General features: G+C 39.3%; 1 protein-coding gene across 1 annotated transcript in view; it reads right to left on the bottom strand.

The window, feature by feature from the left end:
* REPS2 (RALBP1 associated Eps domain containing 2) overlaps positions 1-14,829 on the bottom strand; it is a 97,664-nt gene that overhangs the window by 40,316 nt on the left and 42,519 nt on the right. The window contains exons 5-10 of the mRNA XM_059823832.1: positions 14,058-14,155; positions 12,159-12,297; positions 10,095-10,158; positions 8,270-8,412; positions 5,294-5,388; positions 281-350 (exon numbers count right to left, since the gene is read on the bottom strand). Of these exons, the coding sequence (XP_059679815.1) occupies positions 281-350; positions 5,294-5,388; positions 8,270-8,412; positions 10,095-10,158; positions 12,159-12,297; positions 14,058-14,155 (609 nt within the window). The remainder of the gene's footprint in view (positions 1-280; positions 351-5,293; positions 5,389-8,269; positions 8,413-10,094; positions 10,159-12,158; positions 12,298-14,057; positions 14,156-14,829) is intronic.

The following is a 14,829-nucleotide window of genomic DNA, read 5'->3' as shown; positions in this document are numbered from 1 at the left end:
GTTGCTATTTCCTGCAAAAAGGGAAATCCAAAATTTGGCACAATGTAGTCTTTACTCTCACAAAATTCCTGATAATAGAACTAATTTTGAAGCAAACCCATCCATTTATTTGTCTTTAACTCAGCTGCTGCCAATGAGTTGTCTCTTTATAATCTACAGCAACACATAACCAGCTTAGAAATTAAACATACCATTGCTTCTGTCAGCAAATATATGGGATTACTAAAAACCACACAGAATTTAACCCATAATGGAAAAAAAAAAAAAGTTATTCGAATACCTTGTTTGTCATCTTTCTTTCCATCTTGTAACAGGGCAGAGTTATCAGGTACCTCTTCAGCTGATGTCTTCTTAAAGAAAGAAGATTTATTTATTATACTGACTGGTATAGCTCACACGTTTCCACAGTCAAATATTTAAGAATACAGATCAACACAAATAAAGGTGATATTCTCTCCTGCACCACGATTTGCTTTGTCAGATAAAGCATAGAGGACCTACGGAAAGACAATATAACTCTGCTTTTCAAGGTACAGCAGTTCCACACCTGAAATTAGTTAGAGAAGCACTTCAACAGCGAATCACAAGGAGCTAAGGACTATACGCAAGGAGAGACTTCTCACAGCAGAGCAATGTTATTTTGTGTTTTCTTTTCTCTTTGGGTGTAACAGCTGTATTAGGGTTGAGGAAACCTTCTCCAGCCCCTTCACGAGAGTCAAGTCTCCAACAGCCTCTCTAGCCGAAACTCCAGCCCTACTGCAGAGCCCAGTAGTTCTGCATTTAAAGTATTCTGGCTGAGGTGGCTGATCCTTGCTTTGCTCTTTTCTTTCAACATGCAGTCATTGAGATGGGAAAAACAAACTTCATTATCATGTCTGTTGGAGGCCCATTCAGGCATCTGATGGGAAAAGAGAGAACTTCTCCCCAGTCTTATTCCTTAACTTTCCTTTATTTCAGCAGCGACTTATAGGCATTTGTTGTTCTTGTAACTTCTGCTGCATAGCTCACAAGAAGGAACCAGGAACAAATTCTACCTCCATTATCTATAAGAACAAGGATACACTCTGCAATGAAAACAACAATAAAGCAAACGTCAGAAACCCCAAGCATCTCTAAATATTAAGCGATGCTGGTTTTTTCCCCCGGGAGCATGGAAGAGATTGGACCTAAAAATGGCCTGAAATCCATTGGGCCTAAAAAAAATAATTCAGAAACATAGATTTCTTAGACATTAAAAAACCAAAACAAAACCAAAAACCTCAGGTCAGTAATTTAAGAAGGCCAAGTCCAGAGTAAATGGCTATAAGATCTGTTTTATAAAGTTGCATGTGGGATTCCTCAATGCTTCCGAGGAAGCAACACACAGCAAAAACATGGCTTGGGGACTCTGAAAATGTATGAACAAAACACTTCACATCCATAGCTAGCCCTGACACTCTAAAGTAAAGAGCATCAGGCTAAAGACCTAATTCAGTGCATGCTTGAATTGATGGAACGACTCTCACAAATTTCAATTAACTGTGAGCATGACATTTCTGAGGGAGTTTATGCATAAAATGACTGGCTGGCGTTGCTCTGTAGTTCGAAATCTCATGTTTTATCTTTAAACTTTTGGCAGTGAGAAAGGCCTGTGGAGAAGAGCCAAAGGAACGGAGAGGGGGGAAAAAACAAAAAAAAAAAGACCAGAACCAGAGTGAGAGACAAAAACTTGAGGAAAAAAAACCAGGAAGACAAAACCTCCTTGGTTAACAGAAAGCAGTCACCCTTGTCATTCTCGAGCATAACATCAGCCATCTTTGTGTGTTTTGTAAGTTTATCCAAGCCTAGCATTCAGGTGACCTGTCTTCTGGCATTATTTTCTTTATGGATGCATTCAAGAACTCTTTCCATTGTATTGCAGTACTGTAGTTCACCAGTCACAGTAAAAACGGTCTTCTGAATTTAAATTAAACAGCCTGAATGGATTATAGGTGGAAAGAGACAAAGACATGGAGATAATGCATAAATGACTGCATTGATAATATAATATTTTTAATGTAGTGATCAAGTATCTAAACTATATTTCCTCAAGTAGCCCAGCTACAAATTAAATTGCAACAGTGAATTACTGCACTGAGGGAGATGAATGGGAGATGAATTACTGACCTTCCAAATGATACTCATTCAGTATATTAATTTTGAACGTAAAAACATCAGTTGAACAAAAAAAAAAAAATCAAGTCAAAATAATTCTCAAATCAGTTTTGAGAAGAGACTTTATAGTCCATTCATCTTGGATAACAGAGGACCAAAATAACACGGCCCTGAAACAAACTAATTGAGAGCTTTGTCCTGCATGTCTAGGACCCAGACAGTGAAGAAATGGAGCAAAACCAGTCAAACAATTGTGATATAGTCAGGAAACACTACCTGTGCTTAGCCAGCAGGCAACCATGCTGCAGATTCTTCTTCGTTTTCAACCTAGCCATAAAAAACCCGCTGATTTTGCAGAACACCCTGCCACCCTGCAGAACCTAGGAAAGGAGCAGAAGATCCAGCTGTTCCCCCAAAAACGTTATCTGACTACAAAGGCAGCCCAGTAATCTACAAGTTATTGGCAGTTATGGTGAGAATGTCTCAAGGAGGAGAGCACAGAGATAAGGCAGAGGAGGTCTGAAAGCTTAACTGCTGAAAATCAATTTAAAAATTAAACATAAAATGGGAGGGAGGTTTGTTGCTTGTTTGGGTTTTTTACATTTTGTGCTGTACACCCTCTACAGCTATTTAATTAGTACTAAATTATTACTATAATATTCCTACTACTATCATCTCCACTGCAGCAGAAAAATCTAAAAAGCAAAAAACCATAAAATTTAACTGCTTAGGAAATCATCTCCTTCTAGATTTATCCTTACTCTGCACATACATTCAAGGACCACAAACAAGAAGAGCCTAAAAACCAGACATTTCATAAGATTATAAAACTGTATTGGTTAGGTTACTGGAATGACATTTTATTTCTAAGAAACACAAGATGACTCTGAAAGCAAGATTTCTGAGCTTTCTGAAATATATAACAGAACGTTCTAATCTCACAGTCCTAAAGGCTGCGCTGCTAAAGAGCAAACTCCCACACAACTCTGCAATGACTGAAGACCACTTTGAATATCTGGGTAATCACTTGCAAAGCCAGTATCCTAACAAAAACAAGGGCTCCCTAGACCACGGAGATACTGAAGTAGATCCTGAAGTCAAGAAGTTACATAAACTGAAGCTTTTAATTATGTGTATAAAAGATACATAATTATATATTTATTTATATTTTAATACAATTTAATTACACATTATTTCTATATCTTTTTATATATATGCATGTGTATTTGTATATGCATATGAAAGTGCAAGTGAAAGAGAGAAGCTGACGCTCAGGGGTCTTGCCTACCGACAAAGAAACATCCAAACAGGGACGTGACAGTTTTTTAGCAGAAGACAAATAACGCTCTCTGAAAACCAGTATCTTAAGCTGATGCAGTGAGTTAACTCAAATACTCAGTTGACTCTTACTGCAGTCTGGAAATGGAGTTACATATATATGTACATACACATGCTGACATCAGCGAAAGAGTTTTCAATGCAAATCGCCTTGAATTTTGCCTCTTATGCTTGTTTAAATTGCAAACCAATACACACTTATATATACACTATGAGGCAGACTATCAAGGGACTGTTGAGCTTTGCCACACGACTGCACAATGAAGAACTCCTAGCGCAGCACGGCCCATGGCACAATCTCGCAGCCCCCAGCACACCACCCTCCCAAAATAAGGCTGCATGCAAGAGGGACAAGGCTGTTCTGCTACGGTAAAGGACCTGCCTATGCTGCCAACGGACCGGCAGCCTGCACTACCAGGACAGCAGCGCTGCTTTCAAAACCCAGTATGACTGCCGTACTTTGGCCAAGCTGCTGTACAAACAGCAATACCACCCAGGGAGAGTACTGGGGAGACCACATATATTTTAACAGTTCCAGAAGATAAACTAGATGCTTAAAGCACTGGCTGCAGCATTGCCCAAAGTGAACATAGCACTCCATAGCAGCTTAAGAAGAGTCTTTGGTGGTGCCACTACTGAGCTGAATTTGATGAGGGAAGAGCTGGGTTCTGACTCAGAAACTTCCCATAACAAGGCATAGGGAGGAAATAACTGGAGAAGAGCCTTGCTGAGCTGGCATGACATGCCATTACTCTTTAACTTGGAAGCTGTGTCAGAAGAACCTTCTATTCATTCGCAGCAGCAACCCGCAGCAATTTTCAGAGTCTTAACAATTCACAGCTGAAAGCCTGTTCTTGCAGTTAGTCTGCCATTTGATTCACTACCTTAAATACTAAACCTTTAAATCCCATAGCATAGTTATTCAGAGTTGCAGTATCCAGCCACAACTCAGTGGCCACGGTTAGTTCAGCTTTACAGGATCTTTAAAGTTTCTGGTTTTAATCTAAGTGATAAACTCTTCCCCTTAATTTAGTTTTCCTTGCAACAGTCTTCCATTACAAGGCTGGTATCTGTTGTGATATTGCTACAACGGATCTCCATTCTTCCCTCAAAACGCTCCTCCCAGCTCCTTACAATTACTACCTAGACCCTTAGATGGTAGTTCCTTAGACTATGAAAAGGCTGGATAATAAAACGGGGACTGAATCACCTACATTGGAACTATACATCACCATACTGTACAGAGTCTGGTATAGTTTCAGTCTCCAAAGAAGCAAAGTACGAGGAATCAGGACAAGATAAGACATTTTTCTTCTCATCATCAAAATTCAGGGGGGGCGAGTGTGGAAATGGAGCACTGTAAATGGAAGAAACACTCAAGCGCTACTCGGTCAGGAGTGCCTGACTAGAACAAGGTCTGCGCCCAAAGCCTGACATTTTCGACCAATTCCAATTCCAGAGAGATTTCACCTGAGCCTTGTCCTTGTGCCACCACCCCTCCTACAGCACGGGCTCTGCCCCTCATCGTTGGCTCCCAATGCTGGAGGGACAAATGCAGCCCAGTGGGATACGAACAGCTAAGTCTCTCAACGACTGCTGTGAACTGTTACGTGGGAATATCTTCGGAAAAACCTGTCAGTCCTTTCCACACACTGAACGAATTGCTGAGAGAGGGGGTTGAGATGGCTTAATGGTACACTTAGAGACTGCTGAAGTCCTCTCAAAGACTCGCAGCTCTGCTGCTATGCATACCACAGTCATTGTGAAGCTGGGCTGTGCCTCTGCACTCTACAAGGTAACTACCCTGCTTACGCCTTCTTACCTCCGTCCGACTGAAGTCCCGAGTCTGCTGACTGCCTGGCAACAACTCAGAAAAAGAATCAAATAGTGTGCAGTCACGCATGGGCTTCAAAGAAGCTGCACGGGAAAGAAAAAGAAAGAAAAAAAAAAAAAAGCAAAACAGAGACATGTCAAGTTTTTGGTTAATACACACTTCTTAAAAACCTGTTCCAGCATCATTTTGCCCTTCATTTCTACATATCAGAACTGATCTATAAGCCACGGATGACAAACACCATGAGGAAAACCTTTCTGTCTTGTATTTTGAATAATTCAATGTCATGAAAGGGATAACATGTTAATTTCTGTTATAGAAATAATTGTGACATTTTTGAGAAATGATTTTTAGTAAACATTAACTGCCAAAACCCAACCATTTATTTGCATTTTTCCTCCTCACAGACCAGTATCAACGTAGTTGGCCTTATAGTTTATACCTTGCTGACTTAGGAATGTTAAAGGTACTTACCAAACCTTCAACTCTAATTTTTGGCATCTTGAATACTGAAAAGTATGGTAGAATCTACAGTATACACTAAAATTGAAGGCCAGCAAAAAGCAAGGATACTAAACACAATAGATGCTGCAGCATATACCATCTTTAACTAAACAGCATTGAGAGCAGGGGAACAAAAAAGGAAAAAAAAAAATCAACTCTAACTTCTCACAGGAATATTCACAAGAACCTCATTTCTATTCCACAAGCTCAGGCCCTTCTGCTGATATCACTCTGGGATTAGTTCCTCTGAGATAAATATGTCTTAACAGCTGGCAAACAGCTTTTCTTTAAGATCAATATATTGAAAGGCAGAATAACCAGCTCTCATGTCAAATTTCTAGTTTCAGGCTAGCATCTAGTTTATCTGAATAAATTAAGCTCTTGCAAGTCTGTCATAATTTACAATACAGTGGGTTGCATACAGGGCAAATAGCTTTACAGATTCTGTAAATTAGTTTTAATAAAAACTTTCAGAAAAGAAGATGGTGGGTCAAATTGTCAACGGAACTGTGCCAGGACAGCATTTGGCCCTGCACTTGTAGTTTATAGAACAAGCCATAAAACTAGCAAGATTAATTCATTCTTAAATGCTCTGTCTCACACTCCAAGTCACTTTATTTGAAGCTTCAACACTCTTATCAGATGCAAATATTTCACCTGAACCAAATTCTGCTTCATTCTGAAACTAACATAACTTAATGAAAACCAGTTTCCAGTAATCTTTATTGGGTTCCTAACAAGCCCAGAAAAAAAAAAAAAAAAACCAACCTAAAAAAAGAACTAAGTTTCACAGAACTCAAATTATGAAAAGATGAAAACAAAAAGTTTCCTTTGAAAATTTCTTTTGACATTTTAGGTAAGTGTATGAGGCACTGGCTTACTTATCAATGCTTTCATTTCAGAAGTTGATACAACCAGGGCTCTATGATTTCTTGTGATTCATGGATCACATGAGATGTTCTGCTTTTTATTAATGTAAGTCTTTCAAAACACAGATTTTCTGAATCCTGACTAGGCAGCAGTTTTCAGACCCTCAAGCTAACCAGAATTAGCATATTAGCTGAGGTGTTTAGAGAGCCCACAACAAACAATTAGTCGTTTCACCTCTTCCACATAGATCAGCTTGAAACACTTGGTTGCGTGCAACTCCATGAAACAATAATCATCTAAGAAAATGGTAAGGACCCCAGTGCTGAAAGGGACAAATTTGGGAAAAAGAGGACTCCCAGGGATCAACCACAGCTTACCATGCTTTTCTTCCCATTGACATACTGATCTCCTACTACACTAGAGATGGTTATTTCTGTTGCAGTTTTACCCAAAAAGGCTTAATGCGAAGACACACCAACCAGAACCTGTATGGAGGAGCTTACAAGCTAATTTATGATGAGAACAGGCAGAGAGTAGTGAACAAAGTGGTGGTCCTGGAGGGAAAAGGGCAGCTGTAATTATGACAAGGGAATGTAATTAGAGAGACTAAAAGTGATGAAGACTTGGAGGTGCAGGTTTTATGGGAGCTTCTGCCCTTGGATATGAAGATAGCGGATTATGAGGAACATGACTCCACCAGAAATTACTTCACAAATCTGATATGGGGTGAACATTTAATTTTCCTAACTACAGCTTGATTTGCTCTTTTCCTGTCTTTTAATATATTCAGTGTCATCAAATTTAATGGAGATTTTATTATGTCTTAAATATTATCCCATAGCACTGTAATTATCATCTGTGATTAATCCTCCTTGCCCTAGAAAGACATGCACATTTTTTAGGTGGAACAGTATATATTTCAATCTTAATTTATACTTACAAGAGACATAACTGAAGAGAACAAATGAAAGGGCAGGTCTCTCATTGCACATTGTAACTGAGGTATGTTGTATTTTGGATTAATTTATCCTTGTGCTACACAAACTGTTGTAATCCCCCCCGTTGTTACCACAAATTACTTATAAAAGAATCTGTGTATTACATAAAATGAATTACAAAAAAATTCAACCTTTGGTACAACCGGTAACTGCTTCCAACAAAATATATTACCATATTAAGTTCTAAAGCAGTCCAGTATCATTTTCAACATATCTTCAAGAGACAGGTACATAAGGGAAAATCATCAAAAGAGTTAAACGCCATATACGTCTTGTTGGATTATCTTTGCTACAGGTAATCATCTGCCACTTTAGCTATAATGGCACCCGAAGCACAGTGGAGCAAAGACGCAAACACTAAGAAGCAAGTAACTGCTACACTTTGCATCGCTATTTTGTGCTTTTATACATCACTTCTTCAGGAATCGCCTCGTAAGCACAATTAAAAATGCATGTGTTAAAAAGCAACCGGAGAGCCATTTCACAGCATAGAACCCCACCCTACCTGCAGGATGGAAAATGAAACCTGTCCTACATGCACACTGGGTTCCTGAGATGGCAACAGGAGCACGACCTGCCGCAGGGACATTACCTGCTTGAAGGTACTCAGGCAGCAGCGTCTCCGGCAGTGTCTCCGGCAGCTGATAACCATTCTTCCTTGCAACCACAAGGTGGAAAGCGGCACAAAACTCCGGGAGTGTCAGTGCCCCGTCACAATCTACGTCGCTCAGCTCCCTGCAGGTACAACAGGCACACGTTTTCCAAGCTGTTCCCACAGGGAAACATACATGTGCAATCATGGGGGAGACAGAAATGCAACTTTCAGAAGGAATATTCTAATACAAGACAAGCATCTCTGTCATTTGCACTGGATCTTAACTTGTACATTTGTCTCGGGGAAGATGAAGCTAGTTTTCTAATACTGATTTGTTGCCTTTTTCTTTTTAAATAAAGAACATTTTTTGTTATACATCACACCATACAATATGATGGCATGTATATATTATAATATGAAATACATATCCTGTACTTCCAAGAGAGAAATTAACTTTTCGTCAATTTTGGCCAATCCATGCAGGATCTTAAACCACTTCAAGCAGAAAAAGTTAAAAATGGATTTCAGCAAATATTTAATTAGCACCATTGACTAGCCTCAATAAAAGAGCTAAATTAATGCTCTTGACAAGTTTAAATGTTAACTTCTCACTAAAGTGTTCTCTTTCCAATTCTAGGATGCTTCTCAAACACTAAAACTGGACTTCAGAAATTCAAGAATTCAATTTTATAAATTGACTCTTTGCAAGAATTGAGTCATATTTTATCACGAGCACACAGACTAAAACAAATAAACATATAACTTCCTACTCTTTGAAAATAATGAGCATTTTTCAAGCTGTTGAGGTTATAATGACAAAGACTGAAAAATCCCATGTGTTTAACACAGTAACACAACCTGATAAATCCCATCATCACAAAATTATAATTATCTGCTAGAAAGGAATACCTTTCTTTAAATTTTGCACACAGAACAACGTGTGTCAGCAATAGAAATAAAAAGCGTTTTGTTAACATATTGGGTGAATCCATTCTTCTTAAGTAATCTTAAATTTAAATTCTACTATTCACTTCCTCCAACACAATGTTTCTTCAGGGTTTTTTTTTTTTTATTTTCACAACTGACAATTCGCTTTGAAAAGATTCCAAACATATTCTTTGACCCTGACAGATCTTTAGGCTTTTGCAAGCTTTTCTTCTCATCTCTCTTCATAAAAGCATATATAAAAGTAAAACCTGTATCAGCACTTCTGATAAACGTTTAAAACTGTTTGCCTTCCTATCCAAGATGCAAGGATGACACTGAATTACAAAGCACCATGTTGTTTATGATAATATAATAGAATCCTTGTCAAATTTTATCATGTACAGTTCCATCCACAATTGTTTCTAGATAAGCTCATTAAAACTAAGTGTACTGGTTCATTAGAAAAGCACTGATGAATTATGTAGTTGTACTCACTAAAAATTAGGCATTAATGAGGCCTCCTCTGACAAAACATGGCCAGAAACATAAAACCAGCAACACATCTAAAACATTCCAGAGGTGCTTCTCTGTGTCATTTCATGAAAACTGTCAGTTCCTTGAGCTAATGATGCTGCTTACAGCATACTTAAGAACAGCTCTCAGTTTTATTGCTGTTCAAACCTTCCCAGTCCTGCTGAGTAGGCAAACATCTCTCCAGAAAACAAGCGTGTCAGGAAGATCAATGAGCACCCTGCTGCTTGGGCCTGAAAGTGATTCTGGAGATAAGAGCAGTATTTATAATTGAAGGCACTTTTCAAAATTTAACAAGAACTCTTGAATTAAGCATCTTTTAAAAAAAGAGGATACACATCCCCAATGCTATTACAGTACTTACCAAATGTGAGAAAGCTCTGGGATGGGCAGCTTTGATTTTGTGAAGAAGTTCTTTGCCACGGAACCTGTTGGGAAACCGTGCCTTATCAACCACTGGAAATTAATTCTCCAATTATTTACCCTTGGCCAGGGCTGCCGCGCCAGAAGCAGCTGGTTACTTTACGTCCAAGAGACGCTCAGATTAACTGGATGCTAATATAGCTGTTGGACCGTTTGTCTCTTGGTGAATAAGTGACAGAGAAAGCCAGACAGAGCTGTTGACCTCATTTACCCATTGCCTCCATATGGGAAAAATAAATAAAGGAAAACACGCTTCAGTACTAGTGATTCTAACCAGCATAATTAGTATGTCACCAGTGACGAAATAACAGACGCAAAAGGCTCTGCTTCACCCGGAAGCCACGTGTATGGCAGTACAGGGCTGTAGCATCTGCACTGCTCTCCCAAGACGCTGCTTCACCCGTGAATTTTCCCTGCAGTGGCTCAAATGTTATGAAAAAACAAGAAAAAACCCAGGAGATTCAGATAGCACATAGCTACTGTCCTGTTCCAGGCATTCTCACTCACCCTGCCACAAAAGCCCTTCTCATTCTTCTCCTAGCTAGTAAATTCATTATTCCACCATCCCATACACACAGACTATAGGGGTAGCACAAGTTCCCTGTACCCTGGAAACCCTTCCTGGATATAGGCTTACAAAATGTAAGGCAATGTAAAGCAGAGACTTCTAAGGTCTATACCACTCTTCCCCTTGCGCACTCAGGTCAGGCCACCCACTGCAGGGCATAAGAAAAGCTGTAACTGGGGCAAGTCCAAGCCTCACCTAGCGCAGCATGTCCTCTCCAACACTGGATGCCAAGAGAGGACTATGTGACCGTGCCAAAGCCACATGATAATATAACGTAGCTCTAGAATACCCCCCAACCCCTGACCACCTGCGATTCAGGAACCTTCTCAACCAGGGGTACCACTTAAATATTCAATAACTTCTGACAGATTTTTCAAACACAAATTTCTCAAATAACTTCTTAAACATGGACAAACCTCTACCATCTGTATCACCCCGCAGCAAGGATTTCTACAGCTTAATTGTTTTAGGATGTTTTGGAAGCTCAAATTCATCGTTTATAAACAGCAATAAACAGGCAAGGACTGCCTGAGAATCTTTCTCAACATAAAGGAAAATGCACAGCTACCTGAGAGGCTGTATATGCACATATACTTACATGCACAGTTACAGACATCTATAAGTCTGTGAGGAAATACAATATTGTTGAACAACCATTTTCTCTTTCAAGCAAATTATATGAAGAAAACTTAACTGAGGCAAAGAACTGGTGAAGCACTAATTTCTGTCAGCAGCAGGTAATTTATTTAAACTTTTGACTGGATCCAAGCCTTCTGAATCCCAGTAATACAGCAGGGCTCAGTAAAACTGCCTCAGTTTAAAAGCTGTGACATCTTCCTTGCCAGACCAACTGTCTGTACCTGCAGTGACTCCTCTCATGAGCAGCCTGATCCTCCCATTCAGGATGGAAATGCAATCTCAGTATGCTGTTAACAATACTTTTACCATATGTGCGCTCTCCACGATTTGCTTTTAATCACCTGAAGGTCAAAATCTCAGTCCCTCAGAGCCATAAATGCTCAGGCTTGACCACAGAGGACAGTTAACTGTATGCTTCAGTTTCATCACATGGAAGCTACCACATTTCTGCTGGGAAAGCAAGCACAACACTAAGGGTTTTTTCAGCTCAATATACACTGCAGGTGTGATCCACAAATACAGTCCCTCAGAGTGAGAGCTCATTTTCATTTTTACTGAATCGCAACATTTCTCTCTTAGATGCCATTATTTTCCTAAAATCAGGATATTTAGGAAAAAACGTGATGCCCATAGTATTGGTTTGCTCTTTGAGTTATCTGCCTTTAAAAACAAAATGCAATCAACTCTTTCTCATAAACTCACTCCAGAGAGAAAAAAGAACTGATTTATCTACTTAACACTTCATACCTCTCAGCCTGGTCCCTCTACTTGACATGCACAGTGTTTGGTAAAAATTACCTGAAATAAAGGAGTTCAGGTCGGGCTGCAGGGACCGGAACTGATTGATGTAGTAGTCTCGCTGCTCCTCCGTTATTCTCCAAGGGTCATCCGAGTAGTGGGCACTGCCGTCCTGCTGCTCCCGCTCCGCTGAAAGAGACTGAAGGGAGGGCTACTGGCACCGGCTGCAGACGGGGGGCCAGAAGGGCCAAGCTGGGCACTGGCCACCTCAAGAAACCAGATTCACTCTCCTCTATTAGCAGACATGCATTTCAAAAAGATGTGAAGCAGAAATGGCCACCCTGATTACCATCCCACTACTTATCTGTTAAAGCTAATATTAGGTATCTTTGACCAGGCAATTAAAGGAAGTTTACATGACTGAAGCTGAAAGAAAAAGGAAATCTTACTACTGCTGACTGCAAAAAAGAAAGTCCAAGTCATACCCTATACCTCTGGATTCATTTTGGGATTCATTTTGGCTGCCATGCATTACAACTTTGAACTGCACACTGTACGCCTGAAATGGATGGAACCAGTGAAGGACCTTCATGCAGCACTGTGCATGAAAATTTAGCTCTTTTGGGAAACTATGTATTTAGTCTAGGAGTGGTGCTGTAACTACAGAGGTATACCGCTTCTGGACCCTCAGCACACCCAGGTAACTCTGCACACCTTATGCTGAGCCAGGGAGACATGCAAACCCCTACAGACCTCCTTGATCTTCTGTCACTTCCCATGGTTTAGGTAAAAATTCTCCTTCAGGAAAAAGGATATTCTGGAGAAGGACATTTTATCCATTTATGTCTTTGCTTTCTGATTGACTTGTTTATGGGAGGTTGGGTGGTGGTGTCTACCAGAGGGCTGCCGGTACAATTACTGCCTTTGTTAAACTGGTATGACTTAGTATTCAAGATTTAAGCCTTGATGACAACACTCCTAAAGAGGGATGGCAAGAATGAACAATAATCAGGCTCCAACCAGCTCCACAACCCTTTCTCTGACATACCTGTCCATTTCCTAAGAATCAAATGCAAAATGCCGGTTCTGAAATACATCAAATGATCCCCGAAACAGGCAACATCATAAAGCTGTAAATTAATTTTAATTTCAAAGTGCTACACAAATGCACCCAATTTCATTTCAAGTTCGCACAAATTATGTGACACTACCTGCAGATCTTTTCCTGAGGCTCAGGTGACATTTTATTATGGGTGTGGGGTGCTAAGCACTAGGGAAAATGTACAGAGTCTTTGAGTCTTACTTATTTAGGAAAAGCTCTCCCTCAGGAGAGCTTTGTCCTTCCATAGGGCAAACTACCTGTTTGCATAGTCAGTGCACAGCAGGCATACTGGAATACTGGCAAGATCTGCTTTTGCAACCAGCAGGAAAACATAGGACCCATCTCATAAAAGCAAACAAAGATCCAGAAATTCATTTACTCTGTTTGAGATGCGATTTAATCAACTGGGGTGAAAAAACAATACGTAGAGTATTAGGCCATAAATTCTGTGCATGTGTCACAGGTGGCATTCTAAATCAAGCAGGAGTCTCTGTGAGACCTTATATATTTTAAATGAAAATGTTTTACTTTTGCTAGGATAACCTCAATTTTTTTTCTACTGTTGAACTGAAGATTCTCAGTCTAGTTTCCTATCTATGCTATTTGGTGCTCCTCATTCTACTTAGCTTCAGCAATTTAACGAGGTGGATTATTTATTTTAATTTCTCCTTCCCATCAGCTTTGGTTGTTTTTTTTTATCCATGTACTAAAAAAGCACGCTTCAGCCTCTAGTCTAAAAACACCATGGAGAACACTTTTTATTTTTGAAGTGAGAATTCTTCTGCCTTTTTTTTTTTTTTTAATTTCTCTATTGTTTTATTGGTAGTACTACTAAAGAAAAACATGCAATTCATTACCCGATTAAGAGTTGAACAGGCAAGTGCAGGTTTGGCTCCATAATTCCCTGATGATGATCCATCTGGCTGGTGAGTAGAGTGTCTGACTTCATAAGGAGCTACAGACATTTAAATAAAGTATATAAATGAAAGGATAACAAAAAAGCTTCTACTAGGCCAAAGGAAATAACTAAATACCACAAGGTCAAGAATCTAGCTTGTGAACCTACTATCACAGTATCAAAGTCCATTTTGTCAAGCATCTACCAAGTGAACCTAGTATTGAAGTCTGTTTTGTCTTCTGCAACAAAATTCCAGCCACATACTCGTCTTTCACATTACACCATTCTTCTTCAGAAATTACTGATAGAAACTGTCAGTTACATATTACTAGGTAACAGAAATCATTGTTCATCATGTTGAAATACGTATTTGTACAGCCTGTTTATATATTTATACATTTTATATACTTATAGCCATATATAGCACAAGAATGCATTACAAATAAGAAATAGTTCAACTGAGCTGTAAAAAAATATGCTTTGTCAATGCTATCAAACAGTAAATCACTGGTGTTCCATATACTCTTCTTCCCCCTTCCCTAATTTCTGTTGAAAATCAAAATACATGACTCACCACTTCACATTATTTGGAGTAAAGTTAGTAAAGAAAAGTAACAATTACTTCTTCTTTTGCTAAAATAAGTCACTTACATTCCACTGCAGCGAACATAGTAAGCTGTGACGTAACAGCAAGTTTAAGAACAACGTTTTAAAAATAGGTCAAGTATGCA

The sequence above is a fragment of the Gavia stellata genome, chromosome 1 (genome assembly GCF_030936135.1).
Source record: "Gavia stellata isolate bGavSte3 chromosome 1, bGavSte3.hap2, whole genome shotgun sequence".
Classification (NCBI taxonomy): Eukaryota; Metazoa; Chordata; class Aves; order Gaviiformes; family Gaviidae; genus Gavia; species Gavia stellata.
This window is presented reverse-complemented; position numbering and strand designations above follow the sequence as displayed.